General features: G+C 45.2%; 2 protein-coding genes across 2 annotated transcripts in view; one reads left to right on the top strand and one right to left on the bottom strand.

Annotated features, from left to right (window-relative positions):
- The window catches only part of LOC109399937 (rootletin), a 153,039-nt gene that overhangs the window by 93,614 nt on the left and 31,811 nt on the right, over window positions 1-27,614 (bottom strand). The window lies entirely within an intron of this gene.
- Window positions 17,679-20,073, top strand: LOC109399938 (uncharacterized). Its single transcript, XM_019672392.3, has one exon. The coding sequence runs from the start codon at window positions 17,871-17,873 to the stop codon at window positions 19,656-19,658; it is 1,788 nt and encodes a 595-aa protein (XP_019527937.2). The 5' UTR covers window positions 17,679-17,870; the 3' UTR covers window positions 19,659-20,073.

Genomic DNA, 27,614 nt, shown 5'->3' with positions numbered 1-27,614 from the left:
AGACGTTATTCAAAGATTTCTTCATTTTGCCAAGAATTCTTCTTGATATTTTCGGCGGATTTCTCCTAGAGTTCCTTCAGGAATTCCTCTAGGAAATCTTCTAGGATACCTACCGTGATTTCTGCATTGATCCATTGTGTGTTGTCTGTGCCAAAGTTATCCTGAATCGGATACAGGAGAAATTAGACGCGGCTCTCCGGCGGCAGCAAGAGGGTTCCGTGCCGGAAGATCTTGTGTTAACTATATTGTCACGCTCCGTATTATACTGGAGCAGGTTAACGAATTCCAAGAGTCCCTCTTTTTGGTGTTAATTGAGTACAAAAAAGCTTTCGATCTTCTTCGCCGCGTCTCAGGACGCCCCACAGGAGTTTCGAATAAAATCGTCAACCTCATGGAAGCGCAGTACGTAGCTTTTACATGCAGAGTCCTGCATAACGGAGCTTTGTCGGACCCCATCCGGGTAGTTTGGTACTATCACCGCTACTGTTTCTCATCGTAATCGACAAGATCATGGTGTGGGCGATTGACCGTGTAGCAAATCGTAGGCTAGTTTGGCAGTCCATTGCAATAGAGCATAATAGACCAACGACGCTCTAACAGGCAGAATAAGCTCGACGACTAGACCGAACGCTCCTCCACGGCGGGTCTACCATCAACGTCAGCAAGGCCAAATCGTTGGTTATCAACACGGATCAAAACGGCTACGACTGCTTTTCCGAATCTACGAAATATATGGAGATCCAATCATCGCAAGATCATCCAATCATCCAAGATTGCATCAAAACTCGAATTTTCAATTCCAACGTGAAATCTATGTTGTTGTACGCCAGCGAAACGTGGTGCGTGACAGCAGAGACCATACAAAAGCTGCAGATTTTCATCAACCGATATCTGCGGTTTATAATTCGGGCCTGGTGGCCTCACAACTGGATTTCGAGTACTGATCTCCATCGATGATGTCGTTGGAAGCCGATATCAACAGAAATTCGAGAACGTAAATGGAGGAAGTCGACCACACACCACGAAAGAACGGAGACGAAATCTGCAAGCAAGCGCTGGATTGGAATCCGGTAGCACATCGCAGCAGAGACAGACCCAGGGGCCCGCGGCGACGAAACCTCAACAAGGAAATCAAAGAAGGCGAACCTGACCTGGGTCCAGGTCAAGGCTGAAGCCAGCAGCAGCCCAGGATGGAGATAGTTTACGTTGGCCCTATGTACCTCTAGAGGTGCTCAGGATACATGAGTGAGTGAGTGATTCCTGCAGAAGTTCCTTCTGTGATTTCTACAGGGATGTTTAAAAGGTACCTCCAAAAATTCACCATGGAGATTACTCAAGAATGCGTGCTGAGTTTCCATCAAGATTACTTCATATGATTCCTACAGGATTTTTTTCGAAATTATCAAATAATTTCTTCACAAACTCACCCACGGTTTTTTTTGCCGAATTTCTCTAGTGATTTTTTTTCTGAATTCCTCTTCGTATTCTGGAAATTCTCTTCAAATTTCTTTGAGAATTCCTGTTGAAAGTGGTCCTGAAATGGTACTGTGGTTTTTTCAGGCTTTCGTGGTGGCAATCCTACAAGAAGTGTTGCTAGAATTCTTCAACCAATTCCGGCTTGAAATACTTCAGGAGGATTCCCAAGAGCGAAAACTGCAGAAATATCATCTAGAAGTGCTTAAGAAATGTTAAGAAAAAATACTACTGCTTGAGAAATCTCAAGAAAAAATCCTGGTAGAAGTTCATGAAAGAATCCGTGCAGGAATTTCTAAGGTTATTCCGAGAGAAATTATTAGAGGAATCCTTGGGAAAATCCCTAAAAGGATGACCGGAGCAATTTGCGGAGGAATCCTAGGAGAAATCCATGGAGAAATTCCAGAAATTTCCAGGAGAACCCATCAGACATTTCTAGAGGAATTCCAAGAGGATTTCTCAAATAATCTGGAAAGCCTGCTGGGGTGTCTCTGAAAACTCTTCCTGGATTCCTCAAGGAAATCTCTAGTAATTCTTCCAGAAATTTCAGCTATGAATCCTTCAGGGAATTTGTGAAAGATAACCTTAGGAATTTCTTATTGTATTCCAGTCATTACTGTTGAGATTCCTTCAGAAACTCCTACTGATTTTTTTTCAAATTCTTGATAAATTTCATACATTTTCAGCATCTCCAATTATTACTGTCGAAAATCTTCCATGAATTCCTAGATGATTTCCTGCAGGTGGGGAACTCAAAAAAACTCCTGGAGGATTGATGTCTGAAATTTATAGAAGAATTCCAGCAATAGCAATCCCAGCAGTAGTTCCCAAAATAATCTGAAGAGGATTCCTAGTAGGAGTACTTAGTTTCTAAAGAAATCCATACTGGTATCGCTGGAGGAATCGCAGCAAGAATTTATAGTGAAAATGCTAGAAGAGTTTTTGGAAGTATCCTTGCAAAAATTGCAGGAGCAATCTGAAGAATAAATTATAAAGTAATCATGGGAGCTACAGGCGGAATTTATAAAGGAATTTCGAGAGCAATTTCTGAAAGCATCTATAGAGAAATCACTGGAAGAACTATTGCAGGATCTTTTTGAAAAATCCGTGAGGAAATTCATGAAAAAATACTTGGAGAAATCACTTGACAAATCACAGGAAGAATTCCTGGAGGAACTTCAAATGGACTCCCTGGAAGAATCCTGGATGGTATCAGCAATCCCAGTAGCAATTTTTAGAAGAACCCAACAGGCATTCCGGAGACAATCCAAGAGAAATTTATGAAAACATCTTATCTTGGAATTCTTCAACAAATGCCTGATGGCATTATTTTAAATATTCTTGTTGGGATTGCTTCAAAGGTGTCTGCAATAGTTCCTTTACACATCCTTACAAGGATTCCTCCAGAGATTTATCTAAGGGGTCTATAGAAAATCCAGAGATTTCTTCAAGAATTCCTTCAGGACTATGTCTTAGAATAGCAACAGATATTACTACTAGGACTTCTCAAGAAATTGCTGCTGGGACTTCTCAAGTATTTTCAGCTGAAAGAACTCCAGGACGATCTGTGGCGAGAGATACCTGCGTAGTCCCAGCAAAAGATCCTGACGGTTTCTACCAGAAATTTATAAATAAATCCCAGCAACATTCCTTAAGTAATACCAGTAAGAATTTCTAAAAGAATGTCAAGGTGATTTGCAATAGGAATTATTGAGAACATTCTAAGAACGTTTTTGTAGTAATCCTCGTGGAAATCCTTGTAAGTAAGTAAGTAAGTAAGTAAGTAAGTAAGTAAGTAAGTAAGTAAGTAAGTAAGTAAGTAAGTAAGTAAGTAAGTAAGTAAGTAAGTTGAGATGCAGGCTCTGTTCTACCTGGAGCGTTATTCCAATGATAAAAAAAGCAGAAGAAGGTGTATTTCATAACAAAGAACAACTTTGTAGAACACACGAAAATTACCAAAAATCCATAGAAAAAGATATAACGAAAAAACTATTTTGAGGGGTCGTTCACAAAATACGACACATATCTCTTATACTTAGGCAAATATGGTAATAGTTTGTTCGGCAAACTTTCCAACAATACATTTTTCTACAACTTTGCAGAAGACTCCAACAATCTATCTTCATTTTTGAAAAAAAAAAGTGAATTTCTGTCGCACTTTTAGGTGGATTAATCACAAAAATGAAAATCCCAAAATAAAGAGTTCAGTATATAGCACAAATTCTTCTAAGACACTATACCGCTAAAGTCAATACATAGAGCTGTAAAAAATGGGTTATGGTTGTGTACCCCAGTATACAGTATGTGGCAGGTTCCTCCGGAGATTATGTCCGGTGGCCACATCCGGTAGTTCCTAAACGGTCAAAAACTGTGTGGGAACAATGTTTGGTTGCAGAGGTTTACTTTTTAGTGAAAATAGAGTGAGTTTAATAGCGAATCATAATGGAAAACACTCTGTGTACCGAAAAACAGCCGTTTTTATACGAATCTGACCCAGTGACCCACCGGAATAACTCCGGCCATAGGGACCATTCCGACGTTCTCTGTCCACTTTTACAAACTAGACATATGTACGAGTGTACTGTCAAAAAATTATTCAAATCCGTTGTGTATTCGCTGAACGGCGACATTTTTAGTTCATATGCGCTGACTCAGGCCGATACGGGTTAATTATTTTATTTGGAACGAAATTTAAAAAAAAAATCGAATTAATTGACCAAGACTGTAGGCTTTATTTTTCAGCTATCAAAGAGCAAACACGAATGTATATTATCGCACATTTCGAACGAAAACATAAACATCAGTGTTTTTTGATCTCGCACTTTGGATCCAGTCAGTGTGCGCGTGAGGGCATGGCGATCCTATGGAAGATGTCAACATACAGCAGTTCACGCAAATTAAATGCGTGCAAGTCTTATTCTGCTTCTGAGCGTAACATCCAAACTGGGACAAAGCCTGCTTCTCAGCTTAGTGTACTATGAGCACTTCCACAGTTTGTAACTGAGAGCTTCCTCTGCCAATGATCATTTGGCATTCGTATATCGTATGGGAAGCATAAAGAAACTCTATGCCCAAGGAAGTCATGAAAATTTCGATTACAAAAAAAATCATTCATTTCTTTAAAAATGCTAAATTTGTTTTGCCAAAATGGTGAAGCTCCGTATCTCGGAATGTAAGCACAAAGTCAATGCACGCAATTCAGAAATAAAAACAAAACAATAACATTGGCCTTACTTGCGGTTTTGCCCGGCAACGTTGAATTCGTGTCCGTGGTGATATGGGGCAACTGGAAGTGTATGATCCATATGTTGTCTTCCGTCGAGTTTTTTTTTGTTCAATAAGTATCTGTACACAACTGTAGTGCAACGATTAACGGACATACGATGTAATACACGCTTAAATAGCTATATGAGCATATGAGCATGTATTTTGCAAGAATTTCGATATGGCAATCTCACTGGGTTTATAAACCGAAAAATATCGATATTTTGTAAATATGTGAGCGTACGAGCAATTTAAAAAACATGTGCAAATGTTGCATATTGTATGTGCGGTATGGATGTTTACTGAAAATGAGTACTTTTATTTTAGAAAGCTCATAAAACGAGTTTGAGGGTTTCTGGAGGAATTCCGGGAGGAATCCCTGTCTGATGGAATGCCTGGAGGAATCCCTTGAGAAATCTGGACAAATCTATGGAGCAATTCCTGGCGGAATCCCTGGAGGAACTCCTGGAGAAATATGAATTCTTGGAGGAATTCCTAGAGGAATACCCGGCGGAACTTCTGATGCAATACCTGTAGGATTTCTTAAATTCTTCCTGAAGGAATTCCTGGAAGAATCTCTCGAGAAATACCAAGATGAATTCCTGACTCAATCAATGAAAGAATTTTTGGAGGAATCTCTAATTGAATTCCCGAAGGAGTTCCAAGAGGAATTCCTGGGGGAATTCCAGGAGGGATCCCCAGAGAAATTCTGAGAGGAATCCGTGGAGACATTAAAAAAAATCCCTGGATGAATTCCACGAGTAATTCCTAGTGGAATTCCTGCAGAAATCCCTGAAGGGATTCATGGAAAAATTCTTGGAGGAGTTGCGGAAGGAATAACTGTAGAAATTCCTGTAGGAATCCCTGCAGCAATTCCCGGAGAAATCTTTGGAAGAATAACTACAGAAACCCCTGAAGAAATTACTTGATACATTTCTGGGGAAATTCCTGAGGGAATCCTTGGAGGAGTTCCTGGAGGTTTCCTGGAAGAGTTCCTGAAGCAATGCCTGGAGGAACTCCTGGAGAAATATCTGGACAAATTCCTGGAGCAGTTCCTGGCGGAATTCATGCAACATTTCCTAGACCTAGAGGAACCACTGGAGGAATCCTTTGAAGAAACTCCTGGAGAAATTCCTGAAGGAATCCTAAGAGGAATTCCTGGTGAAATTTCTGAAAAAAAAAAATTCTGGACAAATACCTGGAGCAATTCGTGGCATAATCCATGCAAGGATTTCTGTAGCAACCACTGGAGGAATCCCCGAAGAAATCCTTGGAAGGAACTCCAGAAGAAATTCCTGGAGGAACCCTTAGAGGAATTCCTGGAGGAATCCCTAGATGAATATCTGGATTTCCTGAATTTTCTAAAGGAATTTCTGGAGAAATCTCCAAAGAACTACCTGAATGAATTTCTAAAGCAATCCGTGGAAGAATTCCTGGAGGAATATCTGATTCAATTCTTAGAGGAATTCCATGAGGAATCCCTGAAGAAATTACTTGAGGTATTGAGGATTTTTGGAGGAATCTCTGGAAGAATTCCTGGATAAATTCTTGTAGAAAATCCTGGGGGAATCCTTGAGGAATCTATGAATCAATTCCTAGAAGAATCTCTGATTGAATTCGCAGAGGAATTCCATAAGCAATCCCTGAAGAAATCACTTGAGGTATTGAGGATTTCCGAGTAGAATTTTTGGAGGAATCCCTGGAAGAATTCCTGAATAAATTCTTGAAAATCCTGGGGGAATCCCTGAATCAATTCCCGAAAGAATCTCTGGCAATTTCTAAAGGAATGCTTTAAGGTATAACCGGAAAAAAACCTGGAGGAATGCCTATAGGAATTCCTGAAGTAATTCTGGGAGAAATCTCAAGAGGAAATCCTGGAGGAATCCTTGAAGGAATTCCTGGATAAATTCCAGGAGGAATTTCTGTACGAACTCCTGTACTCCTGGAGAAATACCTGAAGCAATTCCTGGAAGTATCTCCAGAGGAATTCCTGAAGAGGGTAAGAGGATTTCCTGGAGTAACTCTTACAGGAACCCTTAGAGGGATCGCTAGAGGAATCCCTGGAGGAATTATAGGAGGAAACTCTGGAGATGAATATATTGAATGAATTTCTGGAGGAATCGTTGGAGGAGTTCCTGTAGGAATAACAGAAAAAAATCCTGGAGAAACCCCAGGATGAATCCTGGAAGCAATCTTCAGAGGTATGCCTTAGGGAATTTCTTAACAATTCATGTAGGAATTCCTGAATCAATTTCAGAAGCAAGCCCAGTAGAAATCTAAAAAAGAGTTCCTGGAAGAATCCCTGGAGAAATTTTCCAAATAATCCCTGGAGTTGTTCCTGAAGAAGAAGAAGAAGAAATTCTGAGGGAACCCGGAAGCAATCCCATAAGGAATTCTTAGGAAATCCCAAGAGAGCTTTCTATACAAATTCCAGGAAGAATTCCTGAAGTAATTTTTGGAGGAATCTCTGGAGGAAATCCTGGAGAAATCTTTGATGGAATTCCTTGATAAATTCCAGAAGAAATTCCTGGACGAACTTCTGTAGGAATTTCTGGAGGAATCCCTGAAGCAATTCCTGGAAGTACCTCCAGAGGAATTCCTGAAGAGGCTAAGAAGATTTCCTGGAGGTACTCTTAGAGGAATCCTTGGAGGAATTTATGGAGCAATCCCTTTAGGAGAATATCTTGGATGCATTTTTGGAGGAATTCCTATAGGAATACAGGAAAAATTCCTGGAGGAATCTTTAGAAGAATTCCTGGAACAATTTTTGAAGGCACTAATGGGATTTTCTGGTGAAATTCCCAAAGGATTTGCTATAGAGATTACTTAAGGAATCCAAGGAGTTTTTTTTAAGAAACCCCCGAAGGATTTCCTGGACGAATGCTTGGAGGAATTCATGGTGGAACCACTGGAAAAATCCCAGCAGAAATCCTTTGAGGAATCCCTAGAGAAATCCCAAGAGGTTTTTTTTACACACTTAGTTGAGCTCGGCTAATTTTCATTATTTTACCGAGATCTGCACAGCCGAATGCTCGGCAACCTCATTTCAACTGAAATATCGACAAAAAACAATTTTATTCATAGCAGCACCGCCAGCACCTATGCTATTGCTGCTAGCATCAAAGTTCAAACGTCAAAATGTTAAGCCGAGATTCAGCAGCTGAAATTTAACCGAGATTTGAACAGCCGATCTCGGCATTCTGTTTTAAGGAGAAACTTCAGAGAATACAAATATGGTTGCCACAATGGCCGACTTATTAGAATAACCAGCCACAGAAATCCAATGTCGCGATTGTTCGGGTGACTAACATCTAGTTTGCCTCGCCCTTACAGCGTCAGTAGCGGTACTATAAGTGTCAAATAAATTTTGTTTACCAAAACAAAAGGTCCTCTACAAGATGGGCACTTAAACATAAGCAATTATTACAACTAAAGTTATTAAAATAATTAAATAGAAAAACTGAGTACAGCGCCACTGGCGTTCTAGTGTATTTCTATTGCCGACTTGGACCCCTACTCTCGTTTTCAAGAGCACCAATCTTAAAAATTCGTAAACAAATGCGCTCGATTTGGAAAAGCTGCCTCTTTTGCAAGTGAGTAAAGCCAGGATAAACAAGTGTGGTTTGGTTCGATGCTTCGTTCGTCAGATTTGTGCCTGTAAAGTTTGTATGCAAGATTGCAAAGGGATTTCTTGATGTTTCACCTTAAGTGTGTAAGAAACCCCTGGAGGAAATCTATGAAGAAATGCCTGGAACAATGCTTATAGGAATGTCTAGAAAAATCCCTGGAGGATGCCCTGGAGCAATTCCTGGAAGAATCTCTGGATAAATTCCTGGAGGCATGCCTGTAGGAATCCTGGAGGAATCTCTTGAGGATTTCCTGGAGAAATCTATAGACGAGTTCCTCAGGAAATCCCTGGAGAAATCTCTGGAGAAATTTCTGGAGGAACTCTTGGAGAAATTTCTGGATGAATCCCTGCAAAAATCTCTGGAGGAAGCTTTGGATTTCTCATAGGAATCCTTGCAGAAATTCCCGGTGGAATCGCTGGAGAAATCCTAGGAGGTATCCCAGGAGGATTTTTTGAAGAAATCTCAGGATGAAGTACTGAAGAAAACGCAGAAGGAATTCTGGAAAAATCCTGTCGTAAACCGCGTCTAACTGCTGCTCAGTTAGCAGCGGTTAGCGAAGGTTAGGAACGGATAAATGCGAATATTCCGGTTAAAAAAGATATGTCATTCCCCTTGGTCCATGGAGGTATTCAAGAAGGAGAAATTCCTTTCCTAGGGAGGTCCCTTGAGCAATTCGTGATGGAATTCCTGTAGAATTTCCTGAAAAAATACCAGGAAGAAACCAATAGGTACCGAATAGTTCGCAATATCGTCAATTTGGCTAAACTTTTAGTTTTATGCTGTACGAATATTGATACCATCCCGGTATTGAATCATCGCTTTGCTTTACGGAAAAAATAGGGGACACACAATCTCCACATAGCAATAATGCCGATGGCAAGTATAGGGTATGCGTGCTCTGTAGAAATGATCTAGCATTATTGCGGCACGATTGTGATCGGATCGAAGTCAAAGCATGGGGTGGCAACGAGGCGAAGCGGTGAAGAAGGACCATAAAATAAACAAAATCGTTCAGAGCTAATAAATAACCAAGTCGATGATTCGTGAACGCGACTTTACCCCATGCGGCCCGGCGGCGGCTGACTTACTTTGCGAATCCATGCAAGAAACTTTGCTTTTGCTTCTTGCAGGTTGGTATAGATGTGTAGATAGCAGGTAGGTATAGTTCGTTCAATTTTTTTTGAATGCGAAATCAGGGAACGAGTATGCTTGTTTGCTGAAATATTCTCATCGATAATACAACGGGGTCCTTTTAGCTTGGTGTCTCTGCTGCATGTCAATGGTCCGGTAATTTATTGTCTGTTGGAATTCAACTCGATGTTATGTAGGGACACATATTTGCATTACATTTTGGCAAAAATATGTAGGGTATCGGGATGCTTCGTTGGCATAGTCCCCTCGTTCGGCCTATCTTAACGTTAACCAAAAACTCAAACAAACATGCCGAACTGGATATCGGAAAAGCTTTGCGCCAAACAACTGTAACATTTCGTTTCAATTTTAGCACTTTGGAGTATTAAAACTGTATGAAAATGTCACTTTGTTTAGCTTTTGTAGACGCCATGATTCTTCGGCTTAGTGGGTAGTCTATATACATGATCATAAATGGAATGATTCTGGAATATATCGAATTGCCTTTTCAATAACTGAGCATTCGATGCGACGGTCAAAGATGCTAGTTTGAATTTGTATGTTTGTTTTTGTCGAATAATAACTATTTTACAATTTACATGTGGGCCGAATATTGAGGACATTTTTTTCACTATGTACCCAAATCTTGGCCCATCAGTAAAGTGACGTCAAAAACACCGATAAAGTGACGCCAACAACATTGCTTGCGTAAGAACCAGAAAGAACGAACAGAAAAATAGATTTTGTGTGCGGTGACTGTAAAAATATAACACAATGATCGGGTTGCATTGTTTTTGTTACTAAAAAAGAAAGAACTTTAGTTTAAGTGATTTATTTATAGTTTTTTGAAAATTTGGCTCCGAAAATGTAATTTGAAAGTATGATTGGTGAACAAACAGAGATAATACCTCAGCAGAAATATTGAAAAAATGAGATAATAAGTGGTTCTAGTGCATGGAAAGCAATAGGCCAACGTTGTATCCACTAATAGGCCCATTTTTGTACCATAGACCAACGTTGCATACCATCACATCGAATCTTTTCAACTTAGTTAAGTAAATTCTTTAATATTTACGATAGTTTACTTCCAATTGGTGAAACATGCATTGCCTAAAGTGCGTAATAGGGTCAACATATTATTTCTAGTGCTATTAATTCATGAGTTATGGTCAAAATTGTCAAGGTGGTTTGCAAATTAGGCCAAGGAATGATCCATATACCCTACATATTGTAAATTTATTTTACTTTCGATATTTTTCATTATTTAAAATTTATGTGAACTCCTGAGTTTATGTGAAAGTACTGTTACAAAAATAAAAGAAATTAATTATTACAGAGTATTAACACTTCACGATACACATAGAACCTAACAAATGCACAAATTATGAACATCACAAATTGACGCAGCACAACACATAACATAAATGTGCCCTGTTATCCAGATGGATAACTCCTTCCGATCACAGGATGACGAGGCTTCATTTATTGGTTTGGGTCCTGGAATTGTATTTTAGTTGGCAATATGCCTTTTAGTTCACAGCATTTGTTGCTGTGTTCATAGCTTGGTTTTGTTTAGGATAACTAATCCTAATCAAGCATCCCGTTTCAGGGTTCGATACTTTAGTCCGTGGCAGGGAAAGGTTTGCATCTCTAGTACTTGACCGCTGCCCGAAATGGCCTGAAATTTGGCAAAGTGAGATTGCATCTCATGGGCCTGTATGTTTCTAGAACCCTATAAATGTGCATTAAAATCATGGGAATATATACAAGTTAAAATAAAACATACATCACAAAGAACGCACAAATAATAAACTTTTAACTTATTAAACAATTATTCTGTCTTATAATTGTAACAAATATTTATACCCGTAACAGTACTTCCGACCCATCTCTGTGTCGTAAACTGGTACTCGATTCTGCAAGTAACTTTCGAGAATCTTGTGCAGGTTTTGTAACCGACTAGATAGCGTCTACGGTCGACCTACCCTTCCGGAAGCCTAACTGGATGCTCGAGAGACCATTTACACCCTCGGTGTGCCTCAACAGTCTGTTGAGGATGATCTTTTTGAGCACCTTTCCCGTTGTGTCGATCAAGCATATGACTCTGTCGGTTCCAAACCTCTGGGAAAATTCCTTCGTCCAGGCATTTATGCATAGCAGACCTGAACATTCCGGGAGTCTTTGCAATAGCCCCCGTCCGGACCTAGACCCTTACTTACGCTAAGGGACTTAGCTATCCCCGCAAGTTCCCCATCGCCAGCCACAATTGCTAGCTGTCCTACGAAAGGAGGCCTAGGACTAGGATCATGACGCGGAAAAAGCCCCTCGAAGATCGCCACCAACATCTCTGGAGACTGCTCTGTAGAAGCCATTACACCTGACCTATTGTCTTGGTCATCACGATCTGGCATCACCCCACGGATTTGCATTGGCACTCTGGCAGACATCCTCAAAGCAGGCCTTTTTGCTTGATGCGTTGTTGGTCCGCACTCGCTTGAGTCCACTAGTAAGCCGGTTGTCTCCCATTTATATGGTGGACTTGCCAAGGCATGATCGCATCACACGCACGCGAGAGCACCGCTAATAGCTCGTCCCCACTTAAACCGAGTAGGTTTCGCTCACGACGGAGCGCCTCCCTAAATATCTCCTCATTGATGTATGATGGCTTTCACCTACGACGACTTGGCCTTGTCCTCTGCCCTGTTATTGTATGGACATCTAGCATGGTCAGTATCTAATCTAGCAGAATCCGACCCCGCTGGTTCATACCCAAGCAGCACAAAAGTCACAAAAGAGTGACGACAGCGCAGGCAGAATAACATGAAAATCACTCGTGTTCAACCAAAAACCTGCACTGTCGACACGCTTTTGTGACTTGTGTGCTGCTTGGGTAAAACGGCTTCCACGGCCCAGGCATTATCACCAGCTAGGTCCACTAGGATGGCGATGACAAAGCAGTTGCTGGGTTGCGTCACAGTGGTTCAGGTACCTGCACTGTGATTTGTCAGTTGTGGCTCTTCTGAAGACCGGGAACCTTGGACCTCCCTTTGGGACCTTGCTGTTCGCGGATTTCCTGGAACAAGTCAAGCATTTGAGTGGACTCATGCTGCCTTGTGGCCTTCACCGCCACATCGCCTATACAGGTTGCTCCTGTTAGGGCCTATGCATTTCTGTGATTTGTGTTCTGGTTCCAGACACCTGAAGAAGCCTCCGGTGGCTCTTGTAAAGTCAGTTGACATACTGACCAGTCCACCTTGGGCCTCCCTACTTTAACGAACTCGTTAGCGTCCGCCCTGTTGGGCCCTTCCGTACCCGACCGACTGCGGTGGCCGCCTGAAGCACCGCGACGAGCTCTTCTGCGTCAGTGATCTCGTCTAGGTTTTTCACCTTCAGAGTCCCCTCCACTGTAAGAGTCCTCACATCGACAGCCTCGCCAAGAACCTCTTCCGCCAGGCCTTTGTAGGCGGCGCCCTTACGCACGCTTCTTGTCGCGTCTGAGCTCGAGGATCATTTCACCTGCGCGAGTACATCTAATATTGCACCCGTCAGCTCCAACATCCACGAGCTTGGCGTCGCTCCTCATCGCCTTCATGACCTCCGAGTACTTAGACTCTTCAGTCTTGATGACAAGCATTCATTCATTTATTTAGTATCAAATTCAAGATAAAACTGAATCAACAAATTTCTCCATAATACACGGTTCGTGGCTGCCGCTCTCCATCCTCGGTCGCGCCCGATGCTCGCCAAGTCACGCTCCATCTGGTCCGCCCATCGTGCTCTCTGCGCTCCACGCCTTCTTGTGCCAACCGGATCAGTTGCAAACACCAGCTTTGCAGGGTTGTTGTCCGGCATTCTTGCAACATGCCCTGCCCACCGTATCCTTCCGGCTTTGGCCACCTTCTGGATGCTGGGTTCGCCGTAAAGTGCAGCGAGCTCGTGGTTCATCCTTCTCCGCCACACACCGTTCTCCTGCACGCCGCCGAAGATCGTCCTTAGCACCCGTCGCTCGAAAACTCCGAGTGCTTGCAGGTCCTCCTCGAGCATGGTCCATGTCTCGTGTCCGTAGAGGATTACCGGTCTTATTAGCGTTTTGTACATGGTGCATTTGGTGCGTGGGTGAATCTTTTTCGACCGCAGTTTCTTCTGGAGCCCGTAGTAGGCCCGACTTCCGCTGATGATGCGCCTCCGAATTTCACGGCTCACGTTGTTGTCAGCCGTCAGTAAGGATCCCCGAAAGTATCCCCGTCTATCGTAACATTACTACCCAGACGGATCCGGTCGTTTTCGGTTCCGCCTACCAGCATGTACTTTGTTTTTGAGGCATTCACCACCAGTCCGACCTTTGCTGCTTCGCGTTTCAGGCGGGTGTACAGCTCTGCCACCGTTCCAAATGTTCTGGCAATAATGTCCATGTCATCCGCAAAGCACACAAATTGTCCGGATTTTCTGAAAATCGTTCCCCGGCTGTTGAGCCCGGCTCGTCGCATCACACCTTCCAGAGCGATGTTGAAGAGTAGGCATGAGAGTCCATTACCTTATCGCAGTCCCCGGCGAGAGTCGAATGAACTAGATAGTTCACCCGAAACCCTTACGCAGTTTTGCATACCGTCCATCGTTGCTCTAATCAGTCTTGTCAGCTTCCTAGGAAAGCCGTTTTCGTCCATGATTCTCCATAGCTCTGCGCGGTCGATACTGTCGTATACCGCTTTGAAGTCGATGAACAGGTGATGCGTTGGGACCTGGTATTCACGGCATTTCTGGAGGATTTGCCGTACGGTAAAGATCTGGTCCGTTGTCGACCGGCCGTTGATGAAGCCGGCTTGTTAACTTTCCACGAACTCATTCGTTTTACATGGCAGACGACGGAAGATGATTTGGGATAGCACTTTGTAGGCAGCATTCAAAATAGTGATCGCTCTGAAGTTCTCACATTCCAAATAGTCGCCTTTCTTGTGAATGGGGCAGATTACCCCTTCCTTCCACTCCTCCGGTAGCTGTTCGGTTTCCCAGATCCTGACTATCAGCCGATGCAAACAGGTGGCCAACTTTTCTGGGCCCATCTTGATGAGTTCAGCTGCGATACCATCCTTACCAGCTGCTTTGTTGGTTTTGAGCTGGTGAATGGCATCCTTAACTTCCCTCAGCGTGGGAGTTGGTTCATTTTCGTCCTCCGCTGCACTGGCGTCGTCGTTTCCTCCGTTGCCGTGGGCTCCCGTGCCTACGTTCTCCACGCCGTTCAGGTGCTGATCGAAGTGCTGCTTCCACCTTTCGATCACCTCACGTCCGTCCGTCAAGAGGCCTCCGTCTTTATCCCTGCATATTTCGGCTCGCGGCATGAAGCCGTTGCGGGATGCGTTGAGCTTTTGATAGAACTTCCGTGTTTCTTGGGAACGGCACATTTCTTCACACTCCGCTTCTTCCAGGCGGCGCTTTTTCTCCCGAAAGAGGCGGGTCTGCTGTTTCCGCTTCTGTTTATAACGTTCCACGTTCTGTCGAGTCCCTTGCTGCAGCATTATCGCCCTCGCTGCATTCTTCTCCTCCAAAACCGTTCTGTACTCTTCGTCGAACCATTCGTTCCGTCGATTTAGTTCCACGTACCCGATGGTGCTCTCGGCTGCGTCGTGATGGCTGCTTTCACTGTACTCCAGCAGTCCCCTAGAGGGGCCTCATCGAGCTCGCCCTCGTCTGGCAACGCGGCCTCGAGATTCTGCGCGTATGCTGAGGCGACATCCGGTTGCTTCAGTCGCTCTTGGTTGTACCGTGGCGGTCGCCGGTACCGTACATTGTTGATGACGGAGAGTTTTGGGCGCAGTTTGACCATCACCAGATAGTGGTCGGAGTCGATGTTCGCGCCACGATAGGTCCTGACGTCGATAATGTCGGAGAAGTGCCGTCCGTCAATCAGAACGTGGTCGATTTGAGATTCCGTCTGCTGTGGTGATCTCCAGGTGTAACGATAAGGGAGGCTGTGTTGGAAAAAGGTGCTACGTATGGCCATATTTTTGGAGGCGGCGAAATCAATGAGTCGTAGGCCGTTTTCGTTCGTCTGCTGGTGGGCGCTGAACTTACCAATCGTCGGTCTGAATTCCTCCTCCTGGCCTACCTGAGCGTTCAAATCACCTATGATGATCTTGACGTCGTGGCTTGGGCAGCGATCGTACTCGCGTTCGAGCTGCGCGTAAAATGCGTCCTTGTCATCATCAGTACTTCCGGAGTGTGGGCTGTGAACGTTTATTATGCTGAAGTTGAAGAATCGGCCTTTGATCCTCAACCTGCACATTCTTTCGTCGATCGGCCACCAACCGATCACGCGCTTCTGCATATAACCATCACGATGAAAGCTGTTCCCAGCTCGCATGTGTTGCCGCAGCTCTGGTAGATGGTATGATTACCTCTAAGCGTTCGCACCATGGATCCTGTCCAACACACCTCCTGCAGCGCTACGATGCCGAACCCGCGGTCCTTCAGTAGGCAGTTCCACGTACCGAGTTTCCAATCGCAAGTCCTTTTTGTTCGCTGGGATCGTTGCCGTTGGTCTCGGTTCGTATTATTCTGTTGCTGATTTTCCGTTACAATGTTTTTTTACGGCTGGCTCGTAGGGCCTGACACCAACCCCCTACTTTCCGGAGGACCATAGTGCACAGTTGAGCTTAGAGTCCTTCCCTGGCACTCGGACGTAGATCAGCCGCCCCTAACACGGGGATCAGACGCTGTTGTGAGCCGCTCCTCCTGGAGAGCAGATGCTCAGGTTTACCGAAGCAAACCCCCCCCCCCCCCTTCCCTGTCAGCCTACGACCAAAGTTCTCACCGGGGTTGGTTACCCGATCTTCCCTAAGGTTGCTCATAGTTTCCGGCCGGTACCGCGTGGAGGTAGGGATAGGAGTTGCTGGGCAGAGGCTAGTATTGCGCAGCATACCCAGCATTTACCGTGCCAAGCGCCTCACCCTATTCGCGCTTGACACCTACCCTCCTACGTTTCTTAGGTTTGATGTCTCTACGTTCCTACTCATCCTTTGCCTTTTTCTTTCGCTTCTTCCGCTCATTAATATGATCCACGGGGCGTCTTCCCCCTTAACCGGCCTAACATTTGGTTGCTGAGGACCATACTAATGATCACAACCCCCTTGTCTCCTTCAATCCGGAACGGGCCGGGCATTTCAGGAAACCCCCCCCCCCCCCCCCCTTTCAACTTTTCTAGAGGCCTGGCGGTCGTCAAGCCCTAGGACTAATGTCCCTGCTGTCCCGGTGGTAGTTGCTTGTGTGTTATCCTCAATGTGATATAGTGCAACTAAATGTAATAAAGTGTAGTTGCGCAACGAGCTTAATAATTGTAAATTTTCAAATTACACCGTGGCTAGTAGGTATGTATTTGATATTTAATACATCCTTACTCAAACGAGCGCACCCATTGATCGGGTGCAATCAAGAGTCGGTTGAAGTTGGAAAATATTTTAACGATTCATCCACACATGTCATATCATTCATCAATAAGTAACAACCGACAGAAGGTGCTAAATATAGGCTAGAAAGAAAGCATACCCTCTGTTCGGCTTCGATTGTGCATCACCAACCGACGCTGCTGATAAGAATAAAACCCACAAACATTGCTAGGTACCCCTCAACGCCGGATTCTACATTTTCAAGTTCATGATCATCACCAAGCACCCAAATCACGCAACGCCATCGTGATCCGAATGGTGATCGGTTTCATTTGCATCTACGGCAGGTAGGATCTTCAACCAGAAGTGGGGGTGTTTCATATATGTCTCATTCCGTGGATAGCGTTGGGACAGATCGGTCGACCGTTGGCTGAAGCGCCAATCAATATTGATTCTGTTGCACACAGCCTCCTCCTACAGGGTTTCCAGTGCTGTCGGAAAGAGAGATAAGCCCTGGTCCAAAGTACATGATAAGTCTCTGTCTCTCCGACTTCTCTAGCCCTTGCTGTTTCGACTGTTCTTCTGATGCCTGCCTGCTTGCTGCTTGGCTTGAAGCTTTGCAAGATTATTTTTATTATTGAACATATTACATTTCGAATCGGTATTTGAACGGTATCAACTACTGTCGTCGCCACTGCCATCGCTCTCTACCTGATCGTCTTCCCTCCGCTAAGGATCCGTCCCAGCCCGCAATCGTGTTATCGCTTTCCCTTTTCCAAGATTTTAAATAGGCACTCTCCGCCTGGAGCTCATTTAGTCTTGTATTGATCGTCGAGAACTACAACCGACTGTGGTCGTGTTTGCGCGGAATCGCTCCCGTTTCCTGTGATGTGTTGAAAAGGGAACTGATTCCCAACACCGTGTAATAAAGTCTCCAAAATCTTTGTTTGGTGGATTTCCGTGAATCGTGAAAAGAAATCATCAAAAAAGTGCCATGCCCTCTGCGAGCAAGAACAAGATGATCGGCCCTTGGAGCCGCAGTGAAAGTAGTGGGAGTATGTTCCTGTCGAACAATAACAATGCGGACAATCTGGTGAAACTGTACTCGCGAACAGCTCCAACCAGCCCTCATTGGACTCCAATGACGTCCCGACACAACTCGCCACCAATGCCGAGTTCTCCGCTATCGTCGTCGCCACCATCGACACTGCGCCGGAACTACTCCAGCACCTTTATGTTGATCCCAGAAGATCGTGCCGTAGATCAAGTGTCAATGCCTGAACCAGCACCGTCGAACACGCACAGTAATGGAATGCACCACAAGGAAGACCCCGCTGATAAATACCGTATTTCCAATGGAAGGATTGTACTCCGCTTGATCCTTTGGTGGCCCTTGCTGATGATCGCTATCGCTCAACGGATACTTGGAGTAATGATGCAACTATCCTGGCGCCCGTTCCTGATGGCAGCCCCAGCTTTCTGGCTCTCGGCCTGTCTTTGGATGTTCTGGAAGGTGATCGCTCTACCTCTGGCTTGTCTCAAGTGGGTCCTGGTCGCAATGCACACCCCGGCCCACGAGCGAAACCGCAAGAAAAGAACAATCCTGATCAGTTGTGGAAGCACCATTCAATCGTTACACTTGGCACGAAATTTCTACAAATCCGGAGCACGGGTCGTCGTGTTCGAGTTTGAAGGCCTCTTTGGACTGGCGAGATTTTCCACTGCGGTAAGCAAGTTCTACACGATCCAACGACCAACGCCAGAAACGGCCAGTGAATACATTTCGGCGCTATGCGAAATTGTTGAAAAGGAACAACCCACACATTATATTCCGGTTTGCGCAACTAGTGCCGCCCACTACGACGCCTTGGCGAAACCGCATCTGGAGCTCCGAGGTTGCTCCAGTTTCATACCTGGAGCGCAGGAAACCTCGGTGCTTGACGACATTCTTCAGGTAATGAAGAAATGTGAGTTCAACCAGATTGCGCTGCCTCCGCATCAGGTGATAAGCAACAAGGAAGAATTGTATCGCCTGTATGAAAATGGATGGCTTTCCGGCTATCGTAACGTATTGGTCTCTACCGGATTGCTGGGTGTTTTGGAGCGTACCAAGTACATATTACCGATGAACCGTCGTGAACTGAAGCTGAACTATGAAATCAGTGAAATGCAGAAGTGGGTCGTCATCAGAGATGTCATCGGAGACCATTACGTAACTTGCACAACGGTAAAGGATTCCCAAGTAGTTGCGAACGTGACTTGTATCATTCAGAACGACACACGCAGCTTGGTCCCGGAAGACAACACCGAAATCGAGGATTGGTTGAAGGATTTTTTTCGAAAAGTCCGACTCCAACGTCCACTCAACGGACACATAAGCTTCCGATTGGCCAAATGTCAATCCAGCGGGGAGATCCTACCATTGGGCATTCGAGTTGGAGTGTCCCTCCCTTACATTTGCTACACCGGTGTCCATTCGAAGGTCATCTGCAAGCCATGTCCGCATTTCAATCGGCAAAATTCGGGTCCTCTGGTCCAGGATGGAGGACGGTATTGGATCCACGAGACAGTTATGAAGGCAGTTCGCCGGCCAAGCATTGATGCCGTTCAGCAGTTGATCGGAACCGTGATCGACAAACGGGAAGCTCTGTTCGTCTATTGGGATCCGCTGCCATATTGTGCCTACTACCACTTCCAGTTGCCGTTCAACTCGGTCAAGACTTTCCTGCATAAGCGACAGCGAGGGCGAACGATGCCACGTGCCGCTGCGCCGGTGCAATGATGTGACACGAGCCTGTCGAGTGATTCCACGTTATCAGCAATACGATGGTTGAATTGTTTTAAGAGTTTTTGCAATACTCGATTACCTATTAGTGTTTTTGTTTTACTAAGTTAATTTGTGAACGGAGAGAGAAGGAACAGACTTGCGGTGTGTGATTGAATGAGTGGGACTTTAGACTTAGGATCCGGATTCTATATGTATAGTTTTGTTTAATAGTATAGATTACTACTTACTGAAGAAAGAGCAGGGTTTTGAAACAGGATCTGCTGGTACTGTTGCTGGGCAACAGATTGTGCATAAAGTACATATAATATGAACATAATCGATTAATCTATGTAACAGATAAACCATTATTGTGCACATAGTTTTACGAATTTCAAGTACAAATTAAATAAAGAAGCTCTATATACAAAAAACATAAGTCGAGTTTTCAATGTATCCGGGAAAGAAATTGGGTCCCATGCAATCTGCTTCGCAGGATTTGCGTCACTTTGCTGTCTTCAGTAACGGAGAGGGCACGTCAAAATGTTCGAATGATGTGGCAAACATCAGACATCAGAGCAATATCAGCAGCATGCAACCAGCAAGAGTACAATAACCTCGCTAGGTTATCGGCAAAGGTGGAAACCTAGTGCTGCTGCAGTTGCCAGCGGACCTACAATCAGTGCAGCTTTTTTTGGGTCGAGGACTGTTGCATTTGAAATCAGGGATGTTATGTGTATATACCTACTTTAATCCGGGATGCATATGCAATTGTTCAACCTTCTATTATTAGTTCCTAGCAATTGTAACCAGCAAAATTTACATGTTTTGTATTTTGTTGAACTCTGTTACGTGTAAGCAATTGTAACTTTTATCCCAAGTAACATTTGCCTTAATAAAGAAGTTCTCATCTAAGCATTTCACTCTACCGTTCAATTTAATCACTGATTCCGCTGATGTGGAGTATCAGGTATCAGAAGGCCGGCTCCAGAGGCACGTTATCCTCCATTTGGGACATTTGTGCCATCGCCATACATATGAGCCTATTTCATCATTTACCTGAGGGAGAATGGGACAAGGGATGGGAATTGGGAAAGGGAAAGGTGATGAAATAGGAAGGGGTGCCCTAGAAGAGGGAATGAGCGCATAAGCGCAACGAGAGCTCATAGCTCATACCACAACGGGGTTAATCAGTGCCCTGAAAAGGACACTGTAAAACGCGTAAGCGTAAAAAGAGCCTATAGCTCATTGGAGGTAGCTTGCGACGTCATGCGACTTTCAATATGACATAGAAAGGCACGTCATCAAAAGCATCCTCAATCTTCAAGAAATCACCCAAGCAAAAACTACGTTTGAGCGAGTGCTTTCTTGAAAACTGTTACGTCCTGGAGTTCGGGGTGGCCGGGTGACATAACTGTCTATTTAAACTCCCAGGCGTAGCGAAATAACAGATTAAAACATAACTTTATTTACATAAAAGACTACATTACAAAAACGACACGTTGCTACACGACAGTTACAAAACTTCTAATCTAAATCATGTCTGCGATTGTGCATCGACCGAGAGCATCACGAAATGCTATCGGCGAGCACGCAGAAAGGCGAGAGCATGAGAGACAATCCAGTGGTTCTCAACATCTCCCCCTCTAATTGGTTTGGCGATAAACCATTGCAGCGGTCTTCTGGCGCAGGAAGAGCGATGATGGTGGACATTGTTACTAGCGTTGCCGGTGATCAGGTTGACGAAGACTGATGTACGGGCGACCGGAGCTTGATTCTAATTCCACCTTGGTTTATCATCCACCCAAAAACGTCGCTGCATACTGAAGGCCGTCGACGTACTAAATCCATCCGATGCCCATGACGATCCACAAAATATTGGACGAAGTTTGGATCCGACTCGACTCTGATCGGTGGGCGCTTATCGGACATAATGATCTCTTCCCGAAGTGACCCGACAACGGACGACTTGAACACCTCTGATGCACACTCGTTCTGCTGAGCGTGTTCGAAAACTTCACTACTGCCATCGGGTTGTGCAGGTATGGCAATACAGTTTTGACGTAGGACTACGTCTCTCTTTTCTATACCGGGTGTCATTCTAAATTTTCAGAAATCAGCCGCGTTACGTTTAAAGTGGAGATTTTGAGCGTTAATAGCTCAGCCATTTCTTGTTGAATTTTCAAAATTTTGGCACCAATCGATTGCAAATCTTTACACCAATTATGTCCAATAATAATATTTGCTGTTTTTCAATAACAAACTATTGAAAAATTGGGAAAAGTGAACCCATGTTTATTCCAGCCAATCACGATCGAGCACATTTTGGAGCACATTTTGGATGCTCCCGTCGAATATAAAAGCTACTGCTTCTTCGCATCTTCCCTCATTTGCCTTTGTCGTCTCGAGGTGAACGCATCGAACGAGAGCTGCGTGCCCACTTTCTTCGTTTGCGTTTTCGCTCATTATTCTTTGACGGCCGTGTTGGCTCGGCGTCGGTGGTTGTCGGCAAGGGTGCTGTTGCACATTCGCCTTCTAACCGTCTAACGCGGCAGACGAAGGAAAGAATACGTTTCATCGATTGCTCGGCGGTGGTGGCAGAGGCAGCAAAATCCACAGAAAGATCAGCGACATACGAATTTGCGAGTTGCGTCGCTGTCCTCGGGGCTCGGTCCTTTCGCCGATTGATTGGCGGTGGCGCATTGATGATAGCATCAGGAACATCCAGGGCAACAAGCGGCGGGCCAATTTTCGACGGCGTTCAGCATTCAGCACGGAGGAATCCAACACGCATTGCGTGGCATGATAAATTCATGTCATTTTTTGTCTAAAATCTTTCAATATTCAATCGGTTCTTTTCAGGACCATAGAAAATTATTCATCAAGAGTTGTGAATCAGATAATTATTTCATTCCATCATGGATCGGTAAAAGTGTGGTGCAACCGAAAAGTGAAAGATTGAATGCTTGGTGGCCCCGCAAGAATGATGATGCCGGCCACTAATGGTTCCATCCGGAATTTATCAACCCTATCCGAACCATTTTTCGTGAAACATCGATAAATTATAACGTTGTTCGAGTTAAAATGATCTTAACCTTACAATATTTTGATTACTTTATTCGTTAAATGGAAATTTTCTCATTTCTCGGTTGATTAACCGTTTCAAGCGTCTGGTGCATGCGGGGCGGGTCATGCAAATAAAATATACTGAAAAGCCAGCCGAATGGGAGGAGCTTCATCTGCTAATCTAGGGCATAAAAGCTGCTCCCTCTGATTTCTTTCGTCATTTTCGTTGGATCAGTCAAGCAGGGTGGATGTCACCTCCACACCTGAGCACTACCCATCGGCGACTCTCGGCTATCGTGCTGATAGCGTCATGAATCTTATCCACGGCAGAAAGCGGCCTACCAATTTTCGGTGGCATCCTGCAGGATTAGCACGGAGAAAACCAACACGCATTGCGTGGCAAGGCGGTTTCATGCCATTTTCTTCCTGAAATCGTTACTTTATCAAACGTTCCTTATCAGGATCACCAAAAAATGATTCTTCAAGAGTTGTAAATCAGATAATTTTACTCCATCAATCGAGAAAAGTGTGGTTCACCCGAAAAATGAATGATTGAATTCCGGCCACTAATGGTTCCACCCAGAATTCAGCAACGCATTACCCTATCAGAACTATTTTCCGTAAAACATTGTTTAACTCTAACAATTTTCGAATTAAAATGATCTAAATCATCCAATATTTTGTTTACTTTAACGCTTAATGAATTTTTTTTCCATTTCTGGGTTGATTAATCGTTTGAAGCGTCTGAAGCAGGCGGGGCGGGCCATGCAAATGAAATATTCTGGAAAGCCAGCCGAATGGGAGGAGCTGCATCTGCTAATCTAGGGGTATAAAAGCTGTTCCCTCTGATTTCTTTCTGGATTCCGCCAGACTGAAAAAATGTCGAATGTCGGGTTAAAGTCGGGTCAATTTTTATCGAATGTTGGGCCACTGTTGGACCAACATCGATCAACTATTGGGTCTATGTTAGGTTTGGTGGCTAAAATCAAAATAGGTGAATGATAGGTTGATGTCGGGTTTGACGTCATCAACTATGGTAAAAGCTTTAAACCTACAACACCACAAATTTATGCTTCCTAGCTGGGGCTCAATTGAATGATGTACCTTGACTGAGGCTGGAGCTGAAAATTAGTAAAAGCTCGAGATCAGTCTTACCCAACCAATCACAATCAAGCATAGTTCTGTGAGGCGACACGACGAAACTTATATAAGTGGTGCACACACTCATTTCGATCATTTCATCGGCACACACAGCAGCGGACGGACAGCACCGAGCGGCAGCAAGATCCCAAAAAAGATCCGCTTCAACGGATGAGCAAGCGGGTGGCACCGCCCTCTGTCCAATGAAGCCTCGATTCTTTTCGGATCCATCGGCAGTGGAGGCAGCAGCGGAAGCAACATCCAAAGAAAAATCCGCCTCGGCAAACGAAAATTCGATTGGCGTCACTTTTCGTTTGCCGGGGCCCCGATTCTTTCATGGATTGCCGGCGGCAGCAGCAGCGAGATCCCAAAAAAGATCCGCTTCAACGGATGAGCAAGCGGGTGGCACCGCCCTCTGTCCAATGAAGCCTCGATTCTTTTCGGATCCATCGGCAGTGGAGGCAGCAGCGGAAGCAACATCCAAAGAAAAATCCGCCTCGGCAAACGAAAATTCGATTGGCGTCACTTTTTGTTTGCCGGGGCCCCGATTCTTTCATGGATTGTCGGTGGCAGCAGCAGCAAGATCCCAAAAAAGATCCGCTTCAACGGATGAGCAAGCGGGTGGCACCGCCCTCTGTCCAATGAAGCCTCGATTCTTTTCGGATCCATCGGCAGTGGAGGCAGCAGCGGAAGCAACATCCAAAGAAAAATCCGCCTCGGCAAACGAAAATTCGATTGGCGTCACTTTTTGTTTGCCGGGGCCCCGATTCTTTCATGGATTGCCGGCGGCAGCAGCAGCGAGATCCCAAAAAAGATCCGCTTCAACGGATGAGCAAGCGGGTGGCACCGCCCTCTGTCCAATGAAGCCTCGATTCTTTTCGGATCCATCGGCAGTGGAGGCAGCAGCGGAAGCAACATCCAAAGAAAAATCCGCCTCGGCAAACGAAAATTCGATTGGCGTCACTTTTCGTTTGCCGGGGCCCCGATTCTTTCATGGATTGCCGGCGGCAGCAGCAGCGAGATCCCAAAAAAGATCCGCTTCAACGGATGAGCAAGCGGGTGGCACCGCCCTCTGTCCAATGAAGCCTCGATTCTTTTCGGATCCATCGGCAGTGGAGGCAGCAGCGGAAGCAACATCCAAAGAAAAATCCGCCTCGGCAAACGAAAATTCGATTGGCGTCACTTTTTGTTTGCCGGGGCCCCGATTCTTTCATGGATTGTCGGTGGCAGCAGCAGCAAGATCCCAAAAAAGATCCGCTTCAACGGATGAGCAAGCGGGTGGCACCGCCCTCTGTCCAATGAAGCCTCGATTCTTTTCGGATCCATCGGCAGTGGAGGCAGCAGCGGAAGCAACATCCAAAGAAAAATCCGCCTCGGCAAACGAAAATTCGATTGGCGTCACTTTTTGTTTGCCGGGGCCCCGATTCTTTCATGGATTGTCGGTGGCAGCAGCAGCAAGATCCCAAAAAAGATCCGCTTCAACGGATGAGCAAGCGGGTGGCACCGCCCTCTGTCCAATGAAGCCTCGATTCTTTTCGGATCCATCGGCAGTGGAGGCAGCAGCGGAAGCAACATCCAAAGAAAAATCCGCCTCGGCAAACGAAAATTCGATTGGCGTCACTTTTTGTTTGCCGGGGCCCCGATTCTTTCATGGATTGCCGGCGGCAGCAGCAGCGAGATCCCAAAAAAGATCCGCTTCAACGGATGAGCAAGCGGGTGGCACCGCCCTCTGTCCAATGAAGCCTCGATTCTTTTCGGATCCATCGGCAGTGGAGGCAGCAGCGGAAGCAACATCCAAAGAAAAATCCGCCTCGGCAAACGAAAATTCGATTGGCGTCACTTTTCGTTTGCCGGGGCCCCGATTCTTTCATGGATTGCCGGCGGCAGCAGCAGCGAGATCCCAAAAAAGATCCGCTTCAACGGATGAGCAAGCGGGTGGCACCGCCCTCTGTCCAATGAAGCCTCGATTCTTTTCGGATCCATCGGCAGTGGAGGCAGCAGCGGAAGCAACATCCAAAGAAAAATCCGCCTCGGCAAACGAAAATTCGATTGGCGTCACTTTTTGTTTGCCGGGGCCCCGATTCTTTCATGGATTGTCGGTGGCAGCAGCAGCAAGATCCCAAAAAAGATCCGCTTCAACGGATGAGCAAGCGGGTGGCACCGCCCTCTGTCCAATGAAGCCTCGATTCTTTTCGGATCCATCGGCAGTGGAGGCAGCAGCGGAAGCAACATCCAAAGAAAAATCCGCCTCGGCAAACGAAAATTCGATTGACGTCACTTTTCGTTTGCCGGGGCCCCGATTCTTTCATGGATTGTAAGCGGCAGCAGCAGCAAGATCCCAAAAAAGATCCGCTTCAACGGATGAGCAAGTGGGTGGCACCGCCCTCTGTCCAATGAAGCCTCGATTCTTTTCGGATCAATCGGTGGTGGCGGCATGGGTGGCAATGAATTATACCAAAATGGTTCTTTTAAGGGCCCCAAAGCTTCCGAAAGAGTTATTTGGAGCATTATTCAATTATTTCTAAAAATTCAACTAATTCTAATTTTTATAGTTTAGTTTATCGATAAAGTTTAATTTTTATACTAAATATACACCGCTGTATATTTGGTATTTGAAATTCCAAATTTACTGTCAATGTCATTCCAATCGAGTAGGATACCTGTCAAATGCGCTTTAAAGGCATTGCTCGGCAGCATCATCGTCATGATACGGGAATCATCATTACCAGCAACAATCGCCAGATTTCGAGTCTTTAGCATATAGCGATTTTACTCTGGCCGTTATTTTTGCTGAATAGATACACGTTTACTTCATCTGTGAGCCCCAAATTCTTTATTATGCGTTAAAAATTAGTCCTACGTCAACATTGCGGTTATGTCTCAGACATTACACACTCCTAGTTTTTAATTTCTTGCTTCTGCTGCTGTTGTTCCTCACAATGAAGCGTCGACACTGGAACAATCAGCTGATCCACTCGTGGCTGCCGCGGTTGCTCTATATTTATTACCGCCGCCGTAGAGTCGGCATCATTTGGAAACGAAGCCTTGTGTGGTGTTCCCTCTTGTTGTGTGCTTGCCGGGGAAGACTCGTATGTTGGCTGTGATACTATAGTAGCCCAACATAGTGAAAACATCAACTGCGTCTGCTGGTTGATTGTTTTCATCCGCTCCACATAAGCTTGATATTGGAGCTCCATCAGCCGATTCATACTATCAAAGTATTTCTCGCTGGCTTCTCGCATCTGCCGAAACTGCCCATCGAGGTATTCTTCTCGATCGAGTGGAAACCGGCCTGACGACGATGGCGGCGGTGGTGCTTGCACCGCTGACTGCCGCCCATCATGTGGTAGCGAGTCAATGGGGCATTCATTGACTCCAGCTGGGGTTTGATGCGAGGGTTGATTGTTGTACTGGTGCTGCTGAGGATGCATTTCCACGGGCAATGATGGGAATGGCGAATACAGCCGCTGATCCACCTGACGCTGGTGCAGATCCTGTCCAGCCATTGACGCTGAATGCTGGCACTGGGCTTGTTCAATCCGCCCGAAGTCCATCGTGTCGCCGTCGCCCATCTTCTCCTCCGCGGAAAACTTAACGCGTCGCGGTTCCTCACTGCACGCACGGATTTCTCGTCGCCACTGTTACGTCCTGGAGTTCGGGGTGGCCGGGTGACATAACTGTCTATTTAAACTCCCAGGCGTAGCGAAATAACAGATTAAAACATAACTTTATTTACATAAAAGACTACATTACAAAAACGACACGTTG

This window comes from Aedes albopictus, chromosome 1 (genome assembly GCF_035046485.1).
Source record: "Aedes albopictus strain Foshan chromosome 1, AalbF5, whole genome shotgun sequence".
NCBI classification, from domain to species: Eukaryota; Metazoa; Arthropoda; class Insecta; order Diptera; family Culicidae; genus Aedes; species Aedes albopictus.
The sequence above is the reverse complement of the archived record's forward strand: the minus strand, read 5'-3'. Positions and strand labels throughout refer to the sequence as shown.